The 21,156-nt window shown below is 38.0% G+C and overlaps 1 protein-coding gene across 5 annotated transcripts in view; it reads left to right on the top strand.

Moving 5' to 3' along the window:
- RGS17 (regulator of G protein signaling 17) overlaps nt 1–21,156 on the top strand; it is a 93,354-nt gene that overhangs the window by 54,015 nt on the left and 18,183 nt on the right. For 4 of the 5 annotated variants that reach the window (XM_033097776.1, XM_033097746.1, XM_033097756.1 and 1 more), the window contains one exon: nt 10,755–10,898. In XM_033097776.1, coding sequence (XP_032953667.1) covers nt 10,780–10,898 — 119 coding nt within the window. In that variant the 5' untranslated portion in view covers nt 10,755–10,779. The remainder of the gene's footprint in view (nt 1–10,754; nt 10,899–21,156) is intronic. The other variant, XM_033097766.1, reaches the window with a different exon arrangement.

The raw sequence follows: 21,156 nt of genomic DNA, 5'->3' as shown, positions 1-21,156 counted from the left end.
TGTAAGGGTGGAGAATAATTATGCTCCCCACCCTGAAATAAAAACCTGTAATTTTACTTCTTACCTCTTTTCTGTATTTTAGATGGTACTTAGTGACAGGTTGGAATAGCTGTGTCAGGGGCTTCTGGGTAGAGAGCCTTTATTCCTTCAATGCCATGCACAGCCTTTCCAATAGCTGCTACCCATTTTTCCTGGAATGAGTAAAAATGTTTTGTTGTGAGTGAAGAGTGCTGATTGAATTGACTGCATCCCTTGTGTACTTCCTGGAGTTTGGTGTGTTTATTTAAAAAAAAAAAAAAAACATTGACTGCTATGAACAGTATAACAGGGGACCAGTTTGCTGAAAATACTTATTCTAAAGGCAGAGTGAGGGGAAATAATTAATTTAACTAAATGGGCATAATAATGTGCTATAGGGAAACATGACCATATAGCCTCTTACACTAATTTTTACCTTGAGTAGAACATGGGCTTTTGAAAAAGTTTACTGGCTACTTGATTCTATCTTTAAATGTTCTTTTATAGGTGTCTACTAATGTAAAACAAAATGTACAGAATGTAGCTTTGGAAAGAATAGATAACGTACTACCACAGATGCTGACTCCATCTGAGGACACGGCAATGTAAAGCTGTTCCTCCGCATAGAAAGTTGTATGAAGGGCAGGAGCGAAGCACGTGACCTATGCTGGCTTAGTTTTAGAAGAAGATTGGAATAACGTACAGGAACATTACTTTCAACACAGACATAAATGGGACATATTTTGTATGTTTTAGCTCTTTCTGCGGATGCTTCCACATAGTATTAATCTCCTTATGCCCATTTCTTGTGTTTATATAAACATTGCTCTGTATTAAATTTCCATAGCAATTATCCCTGTTTGTGTAGCTATCTTAAATACTTATGTGAATAATTACTACTGGGAGAAACAGTCTCTGGCACACCCTTTTTCAATGTTGTGATTTTGTTTCCTTTACTAATTTGGTTTTCTGTTCCCATTTTAAATCTTTTTTCCCCTTGCGTTAACTTACGTATCTTTATGTGAATTGAAATAATGAGCATGTCTGCTCTCTGAAAGGCAGTTTGATGAATCTGAAAATGAATATGTCACATAGATGCGAGTGCTGTCAGTACTTTCCTAAATAAACACATATGACTCTATCTTTATCACTGGTATTTTCTAGAATGGCACAGTGAAAGTAATAGGGCCATGCTAAGGATTCTCATTGTCACCATGCTGTGTTTATGACAAAGATTGCTCTTACTATAATGTATTTTGATCCAATTTCTAAAACATTTACTCTAAGCTAATGCTGCTGATCTAAACTAAAGCAAAGCCTGAATAATCAGGTAAAAAATGGATTTTTAAAAGCTCTACTTTATCTATATCACTCTTCTTTCCAAAATTGCTAAGTAATTGAATGACCTTCCCCTTCACTTTAAATGTGCCAATCTGGAGTCTGTTAGAGAACATGTGCTAGAAAGAAGCCTCTCTCTCTCGTTTTGCTCATTTAACATGTACTGACTGAACTCACTGGTTCTCAAGCTTATTCCTGTGAAGTTCCTGGTAAATATGGTGCTTTTTACCACATATCGTTTTGAGGATATTAACATCAAAATAACTAATTTTTAATGTGTTTGTAAAATTAAATAAATACTTGTTTATATTAGATTCCAAAATGTAAAAACGTTAGTAGACACCAACATTTTAAGAAGGGGGGAAAAAAGAGGATAGACTGTATGGTTATGAGAGACATTTCTCCTCATTAACTTAACTTTTTTCCTCTGAGTAAAATTGAGGGATGCTTCTATGTGGAGTGAAATACTTGCTCCAGCTCACAAAATCGTACTTCTTGATGGGAGCTTAATTGAGACACATATTATTTTTCCATGTGTGCGAAGAGTACTGAGGAACAGCTCAGCCTCTGCACTCAAAGAGCTCATAGTCTTGTAGGAAAAACTCACAAATGGCACAGCTATGAAACAATATGGAATTAGAGGTCAAAGAAGATCAAGCAGTGCCAGGTACCTCCCTGACAGGCTGGGAGGGTCTGCAAAGATTGCCTGGAGTAAGTGCAAGTGCGTTCATGAAGTGCCGCGGGGGATCCTGCAAAGGGTGAGACCAGGGAGTCGGAGCCGGGTCATTTAAGCAGGCTTGTACACAAATTACAACTCAAAGTGGTAGGTGCACAATACTGTGTAGACACTGAGAGGAAGGCATCTATTTCTGCCCAAATGGGAAGAAAGAAGACAGAAAGGGAATGATAAGTGAGACGAGCATTGAAAAGATACAGTAGTCCCCCCCCGTATCCATGAGGGACACACGTTCCCAGATTTCTAGTGGATGCCAGAAACTTCGGATAGTACTCAACCCTGTATATACTTTATTTTTTCCTATACATACATGATAAAGTTTAATTTATAAATTAGGCATGGTAGATGGACAACAATAACTAATAATACAGTAGAACAATTATAACAATATACTATAATAAAAGTTATAGGAATGTGTCTCTGGCCCCCACAGTAGCTTATTGTACTGTACTCACCCTTCTTGTGATGATGTGAGATGATACAATACCTATGTGATGCGATGAAGTGAGCTACTCTGAATGATCCTTAATTTAAAACTAATGAATTGTTTCTGGATTTTCCATTTAATATTTTCAAAGCACGGTTGACCACGGGTAACTGAAACCGTCAAAAGTGAAATCATAGATAAGGAGGGACTACTGTATCATGGTCTTGAAAATAGCACACTAAAAGATACCCCCGACCCCCATACTCCCCCCCAAAAAAAAACTGGTTTGGATACAACTTTTTTGAGATAAACATGGCATTGAAGTCTTACTCCATTACATAGATATATGCTGGCTTAGCAGAAGCAGGGTAGTTATCAGAAATTTTAAATTGAGGAGTTGTTTTCCTTCACAGGGAAAATACATCACAACCAGGAATAAATATCTACACATGGTGTATTCCTTCCTGTCCACCCCACTGCTAAAGAAGGCCATACACATTTGGCTTAGTTAGCAGATACCTCTTGGGGGCTAAACACTGAATCAACAACTACACAACAAAACTGAATGCTTTCACTAAATGAGACAAGATTCATGCAATTCACATGAAGCCTGATTGTTGGAGAAGGAGTTGATGGTGGATACTAGCAGTAATTTGAGATTCAGTTCATTTACATGTGATGCAAATTACCGTGGTGAAATGAAAAACCAAACCATTAGTCTTCTTTCTTCACTGAGTGAGCAAGCCTTTGTGTGGCTCCCCAAGATAGGAAGATTCCACCCAATGGATACAAATACCCATCTAATAAGAAGTGAAATGATCTCCGAGCAAAAAGACACTGAAGGGAATCTTCAACGTTTGTCCCCTGACAACACTGAACCACACCGACTTTTTGGCAATGTTATGAACTATCTCCATTACGCCCTTCAGCGAGCTGTCACTTATCGAATGCTTACTATATGTACAAAGATTTTTTTCCAAGAATTTTACCTGGTCAAACCATTTAACCTTTACGGTAGTAGTGATGTACTGATGTGTTATATATTATTATCGATAATGATCCGCAGATGATGAAACTGGGACAGAAAGAGGTTAAGTGACTAACCAGAGGTCCTCCAATTGACAGCAGAGGCAAGGTTTGGGCACACAGACCCTGACTCCAGAGCTTGTTTAATCACCATACCATAGTACAGCTTGCAGGGTATCGCCATTCATGTATTTGTAAGTTTGAATTCTAAAAGTACAGCAAGAGTAAGATGAGAAATTACTAATTTTGATGTGCAGAGTTGGTTTTTTCCAATTCAGCTAATTTTCCCAAATCAGTAACCTCACTGCAGCAGTATCTTGACCATTAGGAAAGACACAGGAATATTATTTTTCTTCCAAAGTTAGGAAATATGAAACGATTATTCTTATATTTATACGTGAATATAGCAAAATACCAGGCATATACTATATGAATTTTTGAGGTAAAACATGAGAATTTACTTTGCAGTAAGCCAGTGAGGCTTCAATTCTCCAAGCTTCCTGGATGTGAGTTTCCCCCAATCCTCCAAGAGGGACACTTTGGGAAAGGATAAGGAGTACTGTTCAAACAAACTTGACAGTGTGCCTCAGAACTAAAAGAATTGTACCTAAAACTTCAAAATCTCTGCCTTGGGAAAATAGATATTTTTAATAATCAGAGAAATCTTTCGTATTCACCATCATCAATAGTCAATATTTACAAAATTGACAGAAAGCATTGCTAGATTTTGAAAACCAATATATGTGAGATATATTTTTTCCTTTCCCATCCCGTAAGAGTTGTACAGTCCTACTAGGAAACAATATATAAACAAAAAAAGTGAAAAATAATATTAGTCAATGCTCAATAATTGACATTGTGATCTATAAGAGTGTAGAAATTGATAAAAACTGGGATTCCCCATATCCCAAATGTATTTTGAAGAGAGTAGTTAGCTTGGACCGCCCATTTCAAGAGCAATAACTTCATAGTGAAGAGAGGTGTTCTCAGTCTAACCACCCATGGAAACTTGAGACTGGTGTAAATCAACCTCTATCAAAGAGTTGTCCAGCCTTGGCTTGAATGCTCAAGGATGCTTGGCTTGGTGCTAACCTCGCAGGTAAATTAAGTTCTCACCTGAGTGTCAGACAGACTTTCCATATGTGGAAGCAAGAGTCTCTCAATTGATTCTATTCATCAATCCATCTTCCAACATTTGGGATCTTACAAAGTAGATCTATATTCTCCTTCTAAATGGTATCACTTCAAATATTAGAAAATGATCATTGTGATTATCTGAGTCTCCTAAGAGCAAACACCTTTGTGCTAAAAGTAGTATTCTTATGTTTTTTTTTATTTTTATTTTTTAACTTTCCTCCTTCTAGTCTGCTGAACATATTTCAAGTTCTTTCTTAAATTGTGGGTGACCTGGATTGAACATAACCATTTAACCCGCTCAGAGAAGACCTGTCAACAGCCCCTATTAGAAAACATGCTTCTAGTAATGCGTTCTAACCTTCCATTAGCTGTTTGGTTATTGCTGATTAATACTGAATTTATTGTCCAGTAAATTACCTAGAATTTTTTCATATGCTTCTGTTAAGCCTTGTTTCTCCCATTCTAGTCTTATGCAGTTTTTTCAGATCCAACTTTATGTCATTATATCATATGTATCCTTTTAAATTTCATCGTTTTATTTTGCTCATTGCTCAAACTGCAAAGATGTTTTTTAATGGAGCTATAATTGACATATAAGAGTGTCTTAGTTTAAGGTGTACAGTGTGTTGGTTTAATACATTGATATATTGCAATATATTATCACTGTAGCGTTAGCTAATACCTCCATCACGTCACATAATTATCATTTCTTGTTTGCGGTGAGAACATTTAAGATCTAGTCTCTTAGCAATTCTGACACATATAATACAGTATTGTTAACTATAGCCACAATGCCATGCATTAGATCTCCAGAACTTATTCATCTTCTAGCTGCAAGTTTATACCCTTTGAATGGCATCTCCTTAGTTCCCCCTACCTTTCAACCCCTGGTAACCATCATTCTAGTCTGTTTCTACAAGTTAAGGTTCTTTAGCTTCCACATGTAAGTGATACCATACAGTTTTTGTCTTTCTCTGTCTGCTTTATCTCACTTAGCATAATACCCTCAAGGTCTAGCCATCTTGTCACAAATGGCAGAATTTCTTTCTTATGGCTATTCGTATGTATATATACCACATCTCTTTATCCATTCATTCATTGACAAACACAGGTTACAGGTTGTTTCCCTATCTCAGCTATTGTGAGTAATACTATAATAAACATGGGAGTGCAGACATCTTTTCCATATCCTGTTTTCATTTCCTTTGGACATATACCCAGAAGTGAGATTGCTGGATCACATGTAGTTCTAGTGTTAATTTTTTGAGGAACCTCCATACTGTTTTCCATGGTGGCTGAACTAACTTACATTCCCCCTAAAAGTGCACAAGCATTCTCTTTTCTCCACATCCTTAACAATACTTGTTATTTCTTGTCTTTTTGTTAATAGCTTGTCTAACAGGTATGAGGTGATATCTCCTTGTGGTTTCGATTTGCATTTCTCTGATGATTAGTGATGTTGAGCATCTTTTCATGTACCTGTTGGTCATCTGAATGTCTTCTTTTGAAAAATGTCTATTCACTTCCTCTGCCCATTTTTTAATTGGATTGTTTTTTGATATTGACTTGTATGAGTTCTTTATGTATTTTGGAAATTAAAGCCCTTATCAGATACAGGTTTGCAAATATTTTCTCCCATTCTGTAGGTTGCCTTTTTATTTTGTTGATTGTTTCTTTTGCTGTGTAGAAGCTTTTTAGTTGGATGCAGCCCCATTTGTTGATTTTTGCTTTTGTTGTATAAAGATGGTTTTGGTCATTGCCTCTGATGCCTGAAAAGGGGAAGAGGCAACATGGAGTAAAATTGTGGCAGCTGGAAGTAAGATCAGAATTTCCTCCTCATTTCTTGGAAGATACAGTAACGCACAACAGAGGAAAAGCCCTCTCTGATCACTAACTCAGATTTATGGGTTTTCCTTGCTAATAAATTCACCTAAGCTTTGAGGGGAAATGAGGCTGCTGGAGGGGTTAATATATTTATTCCACAACAGCTTTCCGAGTACCTCATGCTGAGAACTAAATGAAGCATTTCCAAAGGTGGCCTGTGTGTGTGAGAGGAGCACTCTGGGTGCCCCTGCACGTGCCCCTAGCCCTTTTCTGCCCCTGGATTATGGGTCCTTCCAGGGTTGCATAGCTCATAAAGTCTGCAGTCCCAATTTTGTGCACAGGTATGTACTTCTTTGCAAAGGAGAAACCAATTTCCCCTGCCTCTATCCTGTGAAATTAAATGATTTCTTGAAAGTCCTTCTCCCTAGCGAGTTAGAAAAAAGAACTAGCCTCCACATGGTTGAGAGTTTCAGTCCTTGATGCTGCATTGATTTGCTAACGTTTTTCTTCTTTCATTTATGATATTAAGACAATTTCTTTTGCTTAAAACTAGATTTGATGAACTCTAAGGATAAAAACTTAACAGTTGTACAGATTTTGCCTTCTGTATTTACAGATAAACCCCAGTGAGTTACCTTCAGCACCACTGTTTACAGTGGCACACAGGAAGCAGAGGCAAATGAAGAGTTTAGGATGTGATCATGCAGTACCCAAGAGCATGCCCTATTCGCCATGCTTGGTCACCCAGAGACACATTTAGGAAGGCACTTCCTCAGCACTGTCACCAAGTAGCTCTCTCAGATAGTTTTTCTTCCCCCAGCTCTTTGTGTCTCAGTTTTTGGACAATGCAGCTATGCAGCAAAATATGACAGCAGACTGTTGTTCTTCTTCATAGTTGTATACCAGGCAGTCCAGGGAAGTTTAGACTCTGAACACTGTTGAGGTGCTAAACTACAGGGTGGTATTCAGCCACATATACATATCAGTCAGAGAAATAGAAGCAACCTGCTCTAAATGGTATGGGAACCTACACAAAAGAAATCAGTGCGGAGTAATTTTATATTTTTCCAGAAGGAAGATGTTTATGACACAATACACACAATTACATCAGAAAAGTACAAAGAAGGCATTCTCCTATGATTTTTTTTCTAGCTAGCCAAAAGATGCAGCAGACAGTGAAAAGTCTTGCAAATTTAACATATGATATTTGGACCCCTTTACTGTGATTTTAAACCACAGCATCCGTAGAGATTCTCTGAATAAATGGACACACGAGATAGCATTTTTCAAAATTGAATATTTAACAGTACAAAAATAAATAGGAAATAACAAAATGGACTGAGATTTTATAATAAATAGGAAGTAAATAGGGAAATAAAAAGGAAATAACAAAATAGACTGAGAAGTGAGATTGAAACCAAAATGGTGAGTCTGGTACCTGGAAGGCAAGAGAAAAAATTGTTTCAAAGAGCATAGAGTGATCACTGTCAAATGCTGATAGACCCAGAGAATTATGATAAAATGACTCAGATTTAACATGGGGACTTTGTGATGCATACAAAAAACAGTGTCAGTGGAGGGATAGGTAACTGTCCTGTTTTCCTAATTTCTGCAGTCACATTTACTTCTAGACTATTTCTACACAGAAAAGCATGGGGTTTTATTTCTGCTAGTCATTAAACCCAGGATCATATTTTATCAGTTTCAGGGCACCCGCTTCTTACATTCTACTCCTTCCCTCTGATTTTGTTTTCTTCTGATTGAAGTAGCTTCTAGCAAGGATTTGAGTAATAAACTCAGTTTATGTGTCATACATTATCTTCTCTCTTAAATTTTTGTTTAGCTAAATATAAAGTTGTAGGTGATGCTTTTTCTCCCTCTGGACTTGAAAAACATTACTCTGTTGTCCATTGTCTTCTGGCCTCTAATATTGCTCGGGAAGGCTTCTGTCAGTACAAGTTACTCCTCTACAGGTAACTCAGCTTATTTCTTCATGTTGGAGTTCTGTGCTTTTATTATAATGCATATAAGTGTCGTGTTTTTTTTTTTTTTTTTTTTTTTTTTTTTTTTTAATCAATTTTACTCAGTATGTCTTACGCTCTTTCAGTGTGAGGTTTTGTTTCATTTTGTTTTCTTCCAGTTCTGGAAAGCTCTCAGCCAACTTCCCTGAAAATAATATTTCCCTGACAATCAGTTAACTCTCTCCTTATGATGAAAATCTTGTTGGACACATACTGAAGCTTTTCAGTATCACTGCTGTACTTGTCTCCTTTTGTGTTTCATCTTCTTATCTCTTTTTGCTGAATTCTAGGTATAGTCCTTTGGTATTATCACTTATTCTCTTTGGGAAGATATTATTCCATCTGAATCTTTTTAATGGCTATATGTTTTTGTTTTTACATTTCTATTTTTCATTGTTCCTATTCTTGTTTCGATCTTGCCTATATTTATTTTTATAATTTCTTGTTCTCTTATATTCTTTCCTGTATCACAGTGTTTACCTTAAACATATGCTCATTAAACTAATTTTAGATGATTTTGCTCTCTGCATTTGATCAGGAGTATATTCATCTCCTGATTGTTGAGTGGCTTTTTGTTTTTTAATGTTAATTTGTAATTTTTGCCTTCAGGCAACACATCGAGGGAGAGGCATATTTCTCACTCTCTCTCACTCTTTTTGATGTAATGCTTTCCACTTGTCTCCACTGGTCCCTGACACCCTCAGTCCCATAGCAGCTCTCTAATCGGCATCTCAGGATTCCCTCCCATCCAGCTATAGTTCTGGAGGCGTCCCTGACCCAGATGCTAAACTCGTGGGCTGCTTGGCCTAGGTCAGGTCTGGATGGCTTTCTCTGCATCCTTGCTCTCCTGCAGCTAGGCACCCTTGAATGGAACAGAAAGTATTTTCAGCATCTTTTTTATGAGTCGCATAACACAGCCCCTGATTTTACGATCAGAGCCTGGAATCTGGCCTCCCACTACTCACAACGGAGCATTGTGTACCCCACTGGATTATAAAACCTTTGTATTTGTCTGTTCCTACACCTGGATTACAAAATGACTGTGGAGTTAGCCCCCATTTACTAACCATTGTGGTTTTCTCGTCTGTTTATGGTCTAAAAAGATACTTACCTTGTTTTCAAGAATACAGTGTTTTTTTAAGTTTTTATCATTGTATTTAGAACTAAAAATGTAATTTTTAGAGTGTGAGTTCACAATGCCAAAACAACCTGAAGTACTTTATGTTTTTAATACATACTGCTCTGCATCACACACGGCCATATATGTATATGATTTACACGCACTGCATATTTGTAAAAAAACATCATTCAGTAGAATTCATTCCTTTTTCTAAAACGTCATGCTAAATTTGATATTATTCTACTAAAACCAAAACTTTTTTATCCTAAACAAAGTCCTACATCAGGGTTCTGCTTATAAATAAGAAGCAACTCATTTGGCCTGATATGTAAGGTCACAAGTAGGGCATCCTGTACCCCAATATTTTTCTTATCTGCCATGATATATAAATTCCACCAAAGTAATTCTCCGGGATTGGATGCCTTTTTATCTTTTCACAATTCTCTACTAAATGAAAATAAATTTGGGTGGTGAAGGAAAAGGACATGATGTCTTTGCAACAAGGTCACCTAACAGAGAATAAGGCATTTCGCCAGTGTAATTGAGATTAGGCCCCTGGAGGGTGAGCCGGAAGTGCCAAAAAGGAGATTGAGTGTTTTAGAAGAAGCTGAGAGAGCACTAAAAACAAACTTGATCTTCCTCACAATGTTATATAGTTAGAAACCTCGCAACAATGATTTATAAAGCTTAATTAACCTCACTGTAAACATCAGTGGAGAAACCAGCAATATACACTCCCTATAACCATTTAAAAGTGCTTGTAAAGGAAAGCAGATGTAACTGTTTCTGAGTAAAGAAAGAAGTTAAAAATAAATTTTCAAATCTTATCCTATTGACCTCACCAACTGCTTCTGATTATGTGGCAAAATTGTTACTATAATTTTATGCAGCAGATAATGATAGAAATTGGTCCCCAAAGTTTTGAGGATGTTCTAAAAACTCTTCTGGAGCATATTTAATTTGACTGCCAAGGCTTATTTGTTTTCACCTGTTCTTAAGCTCTCCTCTCACTGCCCCTACACTTTAATTACATTATGCTTCCTTCAGCACAGGCAACTTATCTTTATTGTAATTTTTTCATACCTTATGTTTTCTCTCTTCTTCCAGCCAGTCCGGTACTAAAGTAGCTGAAATGCGAAAAAGGCAACAGTCGCAAAATGAAGGAACACCTGCTGTGTCTCAAGCCCCTGGAAACCAGAGGCCCAACAACACGTGCTGCTTTTGTTGGTGCTGTTGCTGCAGCTGCTCCTGGTATGTGCTGTTACCCGTATGATGCTGGGGAACAGCTAGCGTGAACATGCATATCAGTTCTCGGGACCACACAAACTTCTCCATCGGTCCTTTTTTTTTTCTTTCTTTTGTCTTTACAAGTAGGAAGTATTGGAGTCCACCATTGGTCGAATGCAAACATTTCCATATGCAAAATGCATTTCTCAGAATCTGCATTTAAATAGATAGTAAAGAATGAAAAATTACATCATGTTTTCCTTCATCTGTGCCTCTTACAGATATGGGTAAACATAAGATGGTTATATATTTATCTAACAATGAATAGTATTCTCCAATGCTACAGAAGGTCCAAGAAGATGAAGGTATCTAGTAGTCTTATATTCAGTGTCCAATGCTGTGTTTCAGTTATACGCTGTTCATAGGATGCCAGTCATCCAGTCGCAGAGTCAGGGTGGCAACCTCAGCCTCAGAGTTCTGACAAAGACAGAAAAGAAGTACCACACACTCATGTCGACAGATCTAAAAGCAGGGGCTATGATGGGTATGAAGGCCAAGTCAGTTGATTAAAAACTCTGAACTTAGAGCCAGAGAATCTGCTTTCCATTGTGATTTTATCACTGACAGCCTCCGTGACATCGAAGCTCTAATCTGTTTTGTGGCTTCCTCATTGGCAAAATGATGAAGAGTTAAAGTTGATTCCTGAGGTCCTGTGTAATGCTAAATGTCCTTGATTCGGGCACTTCAGAACACTTGCTCCAGTTTCAAATTCCCAAAGAGCCTTCAAATAAGAAAATCAGTGAGATCCGGAATCCTAAGATTTATGCAGATGATATGCCTCAGGGTTATGCTAGACTTCACGGAACTTTCCATAGAACCATAAGTTTCAAGGTCCCATAAGATCCAATTCACAGGAGAATCTTCTGGATTAGCAGGGGTCTTCTGGAGCTCCATGAACTATTTCAGAACCCTAAAGAACGGCCCAAACGCTTGAGTCATCTTGTAGTGTATGATCTCTACAATTTCCCAACACCCATCCAGGTGATTGTTATGATAAGGTGGCATGATGTTCTATCATTGCAGCCAAAATGGAAGATGAAACATGTCATGCCACAGTGGTAGCTTGGTGTTCAACAAGCTCTGACCCCTCTAGAAAACATCATTTCCAGAAAACCATCAGATATTGTAGTACTTCGGAAGGATTAAAGTGGTTTTGATAAATATCAAAATTGCTTCCCAGACAATGATTCTTTGTTATGGAAAGTCATATGTGACTCCTTTTCTTTCATTCTTAAGCCTTCACTATTTCAGAAGGAGGACATAGACTTCTAGAAGAGGAAAATATTTCAATAAATTTGTGTATATATTTTTTCCTGTGTCACTCCTAAAGAGATCATCAAGTTCTGGTCTTAATCCATGAAATACACTGTAGTGACTTAATATAGTGGTTCTGAATTCAGACTGCCTGGGTTCCAATCTTGTCTTCACCCATCACTATCTTTTTGACCTTCAGCAAGATATTTAATGTCCTCAGGTTCCCCATCTGTCAAGTGACAGTAATGAGAATCCCTACCTCATAAGGTTGTTGTAAACATTAAATGAAATAAAACACATACAAGCTGGGAACAGTGCCTGACGCCTGGTGTGCATTTAATAAGAGGTAGCTCACTGGGCTATGATACACATCATATTGGAAAAATAAAATCTCTTTAAAGAGGAGCTGGCTTGAAATAATGTATATTAAAAAAAAATCAGCAGTGGATATAATACGAACATATGTTGGAAAGGAAAGCTATTTCATTTAAATTCTGTATAAAAAGTCACAAATACATTGTTACACAGTGCAGAGAATTATACTTCTATTTCTCATTTGCACCATGATACGTTCCAGCAGTCAGTATATGATTTTATGTATCTGCCAAAATTTATTTCTGAATTGCTTCAGGATTAAGACACCAAAACCCAAAACAGATAGAGTACTGAAGTTTTATTTCACTCTATTTGTTTGCTGTAAAACAGATATTTGACAAAATTTGCTTTTATTCTTAAAGTGCACATTAAATAACAAAATATTCAGCATGGGCTTGGGAGCATCAGATTATCAGAGAACACAGACTTTGGATCTGGAATAGCTTTTGGAAATCGCATTAACTCTCCACACCTCTAGGGTGACATGTATTTGGACCCCAAACACACGGTGCCTTTGATAAGTGTTCTATTAGTTCTCGACTAGAGTATTGTTGTTAAGAACTGTGTTGGCAATGAGTCACCGATGTTTGAGTCTAGGCCATAAAATGCACAAACTATAAATTTACAAGTCTTCTATATATGATAAATGAGAGGAAAGTTTTAATGTAAACAACTTAATGAAAACAATGAAAGTTGAACTGTCTTGTTATCTCATTGCAAGGGAAACTGTCCTTTACACATGCATTTTTAAAATATCATTGCTTTTGTACTTTGAGTTTGGGGTGGGAGGAAGCTTGTAAAGCCTTATTAGAGTGTGGGGAAAAAAAGAAAGAAAATGTTCTTGAAATTTTCCAGGCTAGGTCAAAGGAGCAGAACAAAAAGAATCACTAAAAAATGTAATTTAGGGACAAAAAAAAGTTAGAAATCAAAATATGAAGTAACTGTCATTTGCAATAGGAGCAGTTGTCATATAGCTGATTTTACCTCCTTTTAAGGAAATACAATGCTGCGAAAATAAATTTCTATATCTAGTAATAAGTATAAATATAATACCTCAACCTAGCTTCATGCTATGTGTTCTTTAAACAATACAGCATTTCCCTCAAATTTGCATTTCTCATTCATATTTTATCATCAGCTCCTCTCCTATTTTTAAATTTATTCCTGTCTTTATAAAATTACCACTATGCTTTAGTTGGAGGGCTGATACAGAGAGTAAGTACATAACTGCTGAATATTTCCACAGTTTCCTTAAAAAATCAAAAAGTTTGGATTTACTTCACAACATGTGACAAGATGGATGGATCTTGAAAATAGGCTAAGCGAAATAAGTCAGATGGAAAACGTCAAGAACCATATGATTTCACTGGTATAAATATAAATAAATGAACACATAGATATAAAACTGAAAGCAACAAACGAATAAGAAAAACAAACAAACAAAAACTCATAGACCCAGACAACAGTATGGTGGTTACCAGAGGGAAAGGGAGGACGGGAAGGTAGAAGAGGGCAAATGGGGTCAAATATATGGTGATGGAAGGAGAACTGACTGTGGGTGGTGATCACACAATGCAACATATAGATGACGTGTGATAGAAATGTACCCTTGAAACCTATGTAATTTTACGAATCAATATGACCCCAATACATTTAATGACATTTTAAAAAGTTAAAAAAAATAAGAACTAATTAAGCTGATCTGTTCTCTGTACCTAGATCAGTCTCTTCCTGTCTCCCTTTTTCTCCCCATATTCCTCCATTTCAAGAAGAGAAAACAAGCGAGTGAGGTTTAGACAATTTAACCTGTGTTATATAAGCGAGTCAGGGAAGCCCGAGTCTTGGCCATAAAATGAACAGTCTATACATCTGCACGTTTTGTACATGGGCCCAAGCTGGTCCTGACCAGGAAGGGAGATAGTTGTGTGGAGACCACTGGTCCGAATGTTAAAGGTTGCCATTCTCAAAAACTTCACGTTCCTCTTATATCAGGATTCCGACAGAATTACCTGCCTCTTCAGGTAGTTAACTCTCTTCCCTCTTCTTTATGCGAAAGAAACCTTTGAAAAATGTGGGACTCCTCAGAAAACTGCCGTCATCAGGACAGTATGAATCAGTGAGGTCACTCAGACATTTGCACATGAAATCGCACATGTGAAAGTGCATTGCAAATTAGAAACTGCTGTGTGGTCATGAAAACTAGGTGCCTTAAAAAGGAGATAGAAAGGCAGAGCTTTCAAAATTTATTTCGAGCTTAAAGCTAATTTCCAAATTGCCCCATGAAACCTCCCCTAACATCAGAGGTTATAGTAAAATAATATAGACTATTTTTTTTCAAATAAAGTCTTCAGGTGTTAATCCATAGCTGTTTTAATTCCTCATTGCTCCTGGTGGTGTCTGATCCAGCAAGACAGATTTCCATGTTTAGTTATAAAAAACTAGAACTCAAGAGACTTCAGCTATGATCTCTCCACAATGTTCCCATTGACTTCTCATGTTGCTTCATGGTGGTGGGGGATGGTTGCCGGGTGGGGGCAAGTTTTGCCGGCCACAGCCCCAGGCTGTCCACTTGCGTTTCCAAGAAAATGGTTCTGTGTTTAGCTATTTTACATATTAGACTTAGGTATAAGCTTTTGTTTGGAAGAAAAAAATGACATGCCTAAAAAAACTAATGTTTGGAAAATACTGTGTTTGATTTTACAGATAAGAACACTAAAGGCCTGCCTACTGTCACTTAGCTCATTTGTGATAGAAGTAGGATTAAAATGCATTTCCCTTAATAACCAGTCCATTGTTTTGTCCACTTTAAGATGACCTTTCCAAAGTTTTCATTTCCAGATTTGATATGAACCATTTCCAAAGCTCCTTACTTTGCAAACTCATGAACTAGTATGTACTGCCTATAAGATTTGGCCCAAGTTGAATATCATTCATTCTTCTCGGGAAAAATTGGTCACAGAGTAAATTTAGTAAATTATCCCTGTGAAAGCTAAAATTGTCTTCCTTTTGAACACATGGGTTCCCCGAGTTCCCAAACCATGGGATAGATCTGACTAAGTAAATGTTAAGCACCTCGTAAACATGGTTTTGGTTGCCCTTCCCTCCATTTTAAACAATTACCACAACCTCAAAACTGCAAAAATACTGTCCTACTTTATCCTCTGACACTGTCACATTTCAGCTCTCTGCCAATGGAAATAGTAAGAGGCATGCTTTAAAAGTAAAAAGATATCTTTTGAAAGGAGAAACAAAATCCATGTCTGCTCCATGGTAAAGAAACCACCCTTAGAAATAAATCTGCTCACAAAGGCAAGGTGAAGCCTTCCATCTGAGACACCAGTGAATAAGGGGTCTCTTGTAAACCGGTTGCCCTCGGAGACTTGACTCAACTCACATGGGAACATAAGTTAGCTGCATAGCGTTTCCAAAGTACTTGTAGTCAGATCATCATAAAAACCACTTACAAAGAATGCTACAATATTGAGACTCTATCTTGCCATAGCTAGGTAAATTTCCTCAATAGTTTCTATAACTTACATGAACTTTAAAATCACAAAGTCAAAAGGTATCTATCAAAAGGAACCCAGCCTTCCCGGGCCATATATACAAGATGGAAAAAGTGGACATCAGGACTATGGGCCTAATTAACAAATGTCATGCATTTGTTAATTTACTCGTTATAGTTTATTATTGCTTGGTACTGTTGTACTTCATTTAGCTCTCACCAAATTCTCTCTACTTCTACACTGACAGGGAATGCATTCTCAGTAAGCAATTGAACTTAGACATGAATATTTGGTATTACTCCCCAGGTCACCCTCTAGAAAAGCATAGTATTCAAGCTTCTTCTGCCAAATCTGTGTTACATATGACCACAGTGCTATCTACTGGAAAACTGCCACAATTAGAATTCTTTGGCTCTTTTCCATTGAAGGCATACCATTAGAACTGTTTTTGACTGTGTTTACTGTAAATTAATATTTTTCTTAGTGTCACACTGCTGTGATTAGATCATCAATAGAAAGATGGATGTGAAGAAAACAAAATAATAGATGAAATATTATGCTGATTCATAGATAGATATAGATCGCCAAAATAAAGAGGCAATAAAAGGAATGGAGAGATTAGAGATTCAAGAAAAACTTAGGATGTACTGTCAAGAATTTGCAAGAGATGAGAATGAGGATGGAAGATTAATCCCACTTTGCTTGCTTGAGTGGCAGGTTGATGATGATTCTATAAAATGAGAGAATACTAGAATAGGATAATTAGAATTAGAATTTAGAATAGAATAGAAAGAAGCAGAAAAGTGTTGGAGAAAGATTACATTAATTCAAGCTGGAAGAAGGCAAGAGCCACTTAGAAGATAAGGCAGCCACGGTTATTTGATAAGGAACCAAGGGAGTGTCCTGCTGGACACTCCTTGAGGACACCTGTGGGGATGCCTGTGTCATGAACCGAGGGTAAGAAGGAGAGGGGAGATTCCCCCGTGTGAGGAGCCTGGTAAGGAATCACAGAATTGTGAGAATAAGAAGAGGGACAGAAGAGGAAAGTGATGGCTTAAGCCTCAGAGAATATGAAAGAGGAATACCAACCCCCACCTTGACCTTGGTGAGTGAAGGAAGAGCTGCCTCTGAGAGAGGCAGGGCCTTTAGAGAGCTGGGTGCCAGTTAGGGCCAGAGGGAGGACATGGGCCACAGAAGGTTGAGAATGCAAGAGCATGTGTTTGACATGGAAAGGGAGTTCCAAGGGGAACAAGGAGCACAGAGCGGGGAGAGAGGCGGTGCACTCTGGTCAAGAAGACCAGAGCCCTAAGGTGACAGAGGAAAGAGACGGAAGATAGAGGCTGGGCGGTGTATTCGGGGACAGGGTTCTGCACAGATACGCGTGGGGTCCACTGGCTGCAGATACCCCACTGGCTTCCAGTCATTTCAGGTCAGACCCGGGAGCATCTCTCAAATCTCAGCTGACTCACCCTACGTGGCAATATGGTGAGGACCACCTGGGTCTGGATGGGCCAGGGTGTGGCAGAGCGTCTCAGATGACATTTGTGGCACGAGGCAGGTGCTGTTCACACCCAAGGCCACACTGCCGTCTGCCCCTAACAAGGTGGAACACATAGAGGGCCAGTTTGACTCCCCAGCTCACTGTACTGGTTTCATGCTAGTGATTCTCCTTGTTTGACGTGTGTTTTTGTTTGTTTAGGTTAATACTCTCAGTAAAATTATATAAATTTTTCAATTGAATTCACAGAAGTTCATATCGGTCAACTGGCACTGAGCATTTTCATAAGCATATACTAAAGTTTCATGCTTTAAAATAGCCAAAATTAAATTTTAGCTTATAACATATTATTTGGCACACAGGACGTGTTTAGTTAATATTAAGGTGTTGAATGGATGATTGAATTAGGATTTTCCATTTGAGTATATTTTATGATACATGGAAATATGTGTCATAAAATTACTTTCAAAAATTACATTCACATTCTCCCAGGGCTTCATTATGTGGCAGGTAATACTTATTAGGGCATCACAAGATTTCTTCTTATGCACCATTTTCCTCCATTCTTCTCTGTGTGAGTGTGAATGTGAGTGTGTGTATATATCAGTAGTGCTACTAGTACTTGTAATACTAGTAGTAATTAGTAGTAAAGAGGGACAAAAATTCCAAGGGTGCACTGAAATCTGTTTAGTATTACCGGGATTTAAAGTCAAGAAGGAAAACAGAAGACTAGAGAGATAGGCGATGGCAAGTAATAAATCGTCTTTTATGCCATATTAAGGAGTTAGGATGTTGTATTTTTTGGATATAGGAGGTGATCGAAGATTATTAAGTAAGGAGGAGGCGAAGTCCATTATAAATTTTAAGTATATCCCTCTGGAAGAGTATGAGGAGACAAAACAAGACAAAAAAACCAGAATATTTGGAGACTTTTGTAATAGCCTCAATGAGAGATGTCAAAGGCCCCAAATAAAGAGGCCATAAAAGGAATGGAAGATTACAGATTCAAGAAAAACTTAGGACCCACTGTCAAGAATTTGCAATAGAGGAGAATGAGGATGGAAAATTAACCCCACATTGCTTGCTTGAGTTGCGGGTTCTCCCATCCAGTGAGAGAGAACGCTAGAAGAGGAGACTGTCGAGGCCCAGATAAGATGATGAGCTGGTCTTGCTCTGTGAGAGGTACCGAGAGTTAGTTGTGGAAATGGTGTGAAGCTCACAGGGGAAGTCTCGATTAGATAAAACAATCTGGGAGTCACCAGCACATAGCACACAGGAGGTGAGAATGATGGCTCAGGGTGAACAGCGAGACTGAAACCTCAGTAAATACCAGTGTTTTAAAGAGAGGGCAGTGGAGGCGCTGCAAACACTGATCGCACGCAGAGGAGGGACATTCTGAGAGGGGACCATACAAACACAGCATGGGGTGGCACAGGAGCCAGGAGAGTTTCAGAGACAGGAAGGACCCATGGCCCAAATACAACAGGGAGGAGCCACGTGATGAGAATTATAAAACATTTTGTCACCGGACCAGCTGGAAGCCTATCAGTGAACTCTGTGAGCACCAAGCGTCTCCTTAAGGTGCTCCAGGAGGAAGAATTTAGAGAGAAAAGCTGCTGATGGAGAAAACGTATGTGCCCATCGTCGAGGGTTCTGAGACACCCTGATCTCTCGGGGTGAAGATGCAGTTTGAGGGAAGTTGGGGTTCCCTACTTGACTTCATCAAATTATTCAATTTCTAAAACAATATGAAATTCAGCCCTTCCAAATCCAGGCGAAATTTCTTAGCTATCTGTATAATATTTAAGGACTTCCCCCCAGCCTCTCTGAATCAAGATACAAAAAATGAGGTTATGACATTTTTGCTACCCCTACTCTATCTACCGTGTTTCCCCAAAAATAAGGCCTATCCCGAAAATAAGCCCCAGTTAAGATCATCAGCCAGACGTATTAAGTACATTATGACGATGTTCCAGAAGATGACATGACTATATTTGAATAAATGTAGATTGTTGTACATGAAAAAATAAGACAGCCCCTGAAAATACTCCCTAGTGCATCTTTTGGAGCAAAAATTAATATAAGACCCAGTCTTATTTTCAGGGAAATACAGTATAAAATGTTGTAGTTGCACTACCTCTGATAGAAATACGTGTGAACTCTTTATTTTTGTCCCTCTCATTAAAATCCTTCATTATTTGTTTTAGGCCTAGCTAACTTTCTTTCATGGTCCACACGTGGTATACCTATTAAGATCTGCCTGCTATTTTAGGACATCACTCAAGAATTACTTATTCTTTGTCAGATAAGACAATAAAATCCACTTCTTGTGAATATGGAGTTGATTGTAAAATAATTCTGCCTTATTATGTTATATAAATACTGTAATTCCTGATGCTGTAAAATTCCTATCTTTGTTTAAACTATCAATATATTGTATATTAGTGTATGTTGCATGCCTGGAGCATGGCTGCTTAAGTAGAGAGCAAGTTTCTGCCATTGCTACTTTTTGTATAAAGCAACATAGATTATATAAGAGTACGAAACCACTTTAATTGACCAATTCCATAAGTAATAGTGGACTAATAACTCCACGTGACTCATTCTAAATAGTCTTACCATATTTAAAGATTACATGCAAATTCTAATAACATCCTCATATAAAGCCTACTTTCAAGGGGCAGCATGGGATGGCACTGGAATTAATCAGACCTGGATACATCCAAGTTTCGTGACATATACTTGGGAAACCTTTGCAAGTTACTTAATCTCTGAGCCTGTTAATCACAATCTGTAAATTGTGATTAATAACATATATAAATAAGTTAGTCTACAGTTCAGTACATTCTAAGGTGCCCTGAATAATCCTTTATTGATAGATATTATTTCTGACCCCCTCATAAGTCTCCGGTGGAAAGGAAATGACCAGACTTTGTAGGATATGACCACTGTATGCTTAGCATGTTCTACCCACATGTTGTCAGATCATGCAACAGAACCTGTCTCTGTATTCTGTGTCGCTGGCCCTTTGTCCCCAACTTGCTCGCTAATCAGCACAGATATAACACAGGTTATTAAAGCACATGCCACCCAGCCACAGGATTCCCAGGGTGCTGTAAGTCCATTACCTACCGGGGTTAAGTTTCCTCACAGATCAGGGTCATTGCCTCTCGAGCACGCCCCCCACCTCATTCCATACATATTCACATACATGGTAACTAGAAAATACCAGTGGAGGAAGGAATGGGTGGATAGATAAGTGGCCCTGGAGTCTATCAGATGTTTTTCTGAGTATGAACTACTAAATTTCTAACTTTTCCATTCTGCTTTTTATGATAGGGACACATGTTAACTACAATCAGAAGCTTGAGCTCTGACTTAACTGATGCATTTAAAGACTTGGGTGGTTACACACCATTTAAATAATAGTGTCTACTAACTAAATAGAAGTCCATTTGGCCTTTTCACATCCAAGATACTTGTTTTCCCACAAAAGTATCCACTAACTTAATTATGACTTGCAGGGAAAATTGCAGTGGGTTGAAGGAAGAGCTTAAAATAGGATTTCAATCAACCTGAGAATTGAAGT

Source organism: Rhinolophus ferrumequinum, chromosome 3 (assembly GCF_004115265.2).
Source record: "Rhinolophus ferrumequinum isolate MPI-CBG mRhiFer1 chromosome 3, mRhiFer1_v1.p, whole genome shotgun sequence".
Lineage (NCBI taxonomy): Eukaryota > Metazoa > Chordata > Mammalia > Chiroptera > Rhinolophidae > Rhinolophus > Rhinolophus ferrumequinum.
The sequence above is the reverse complement of the archived record's forward strand: the minus strand, read 5'-3'. Positions and strand labels throughout refer to the sequence as shown.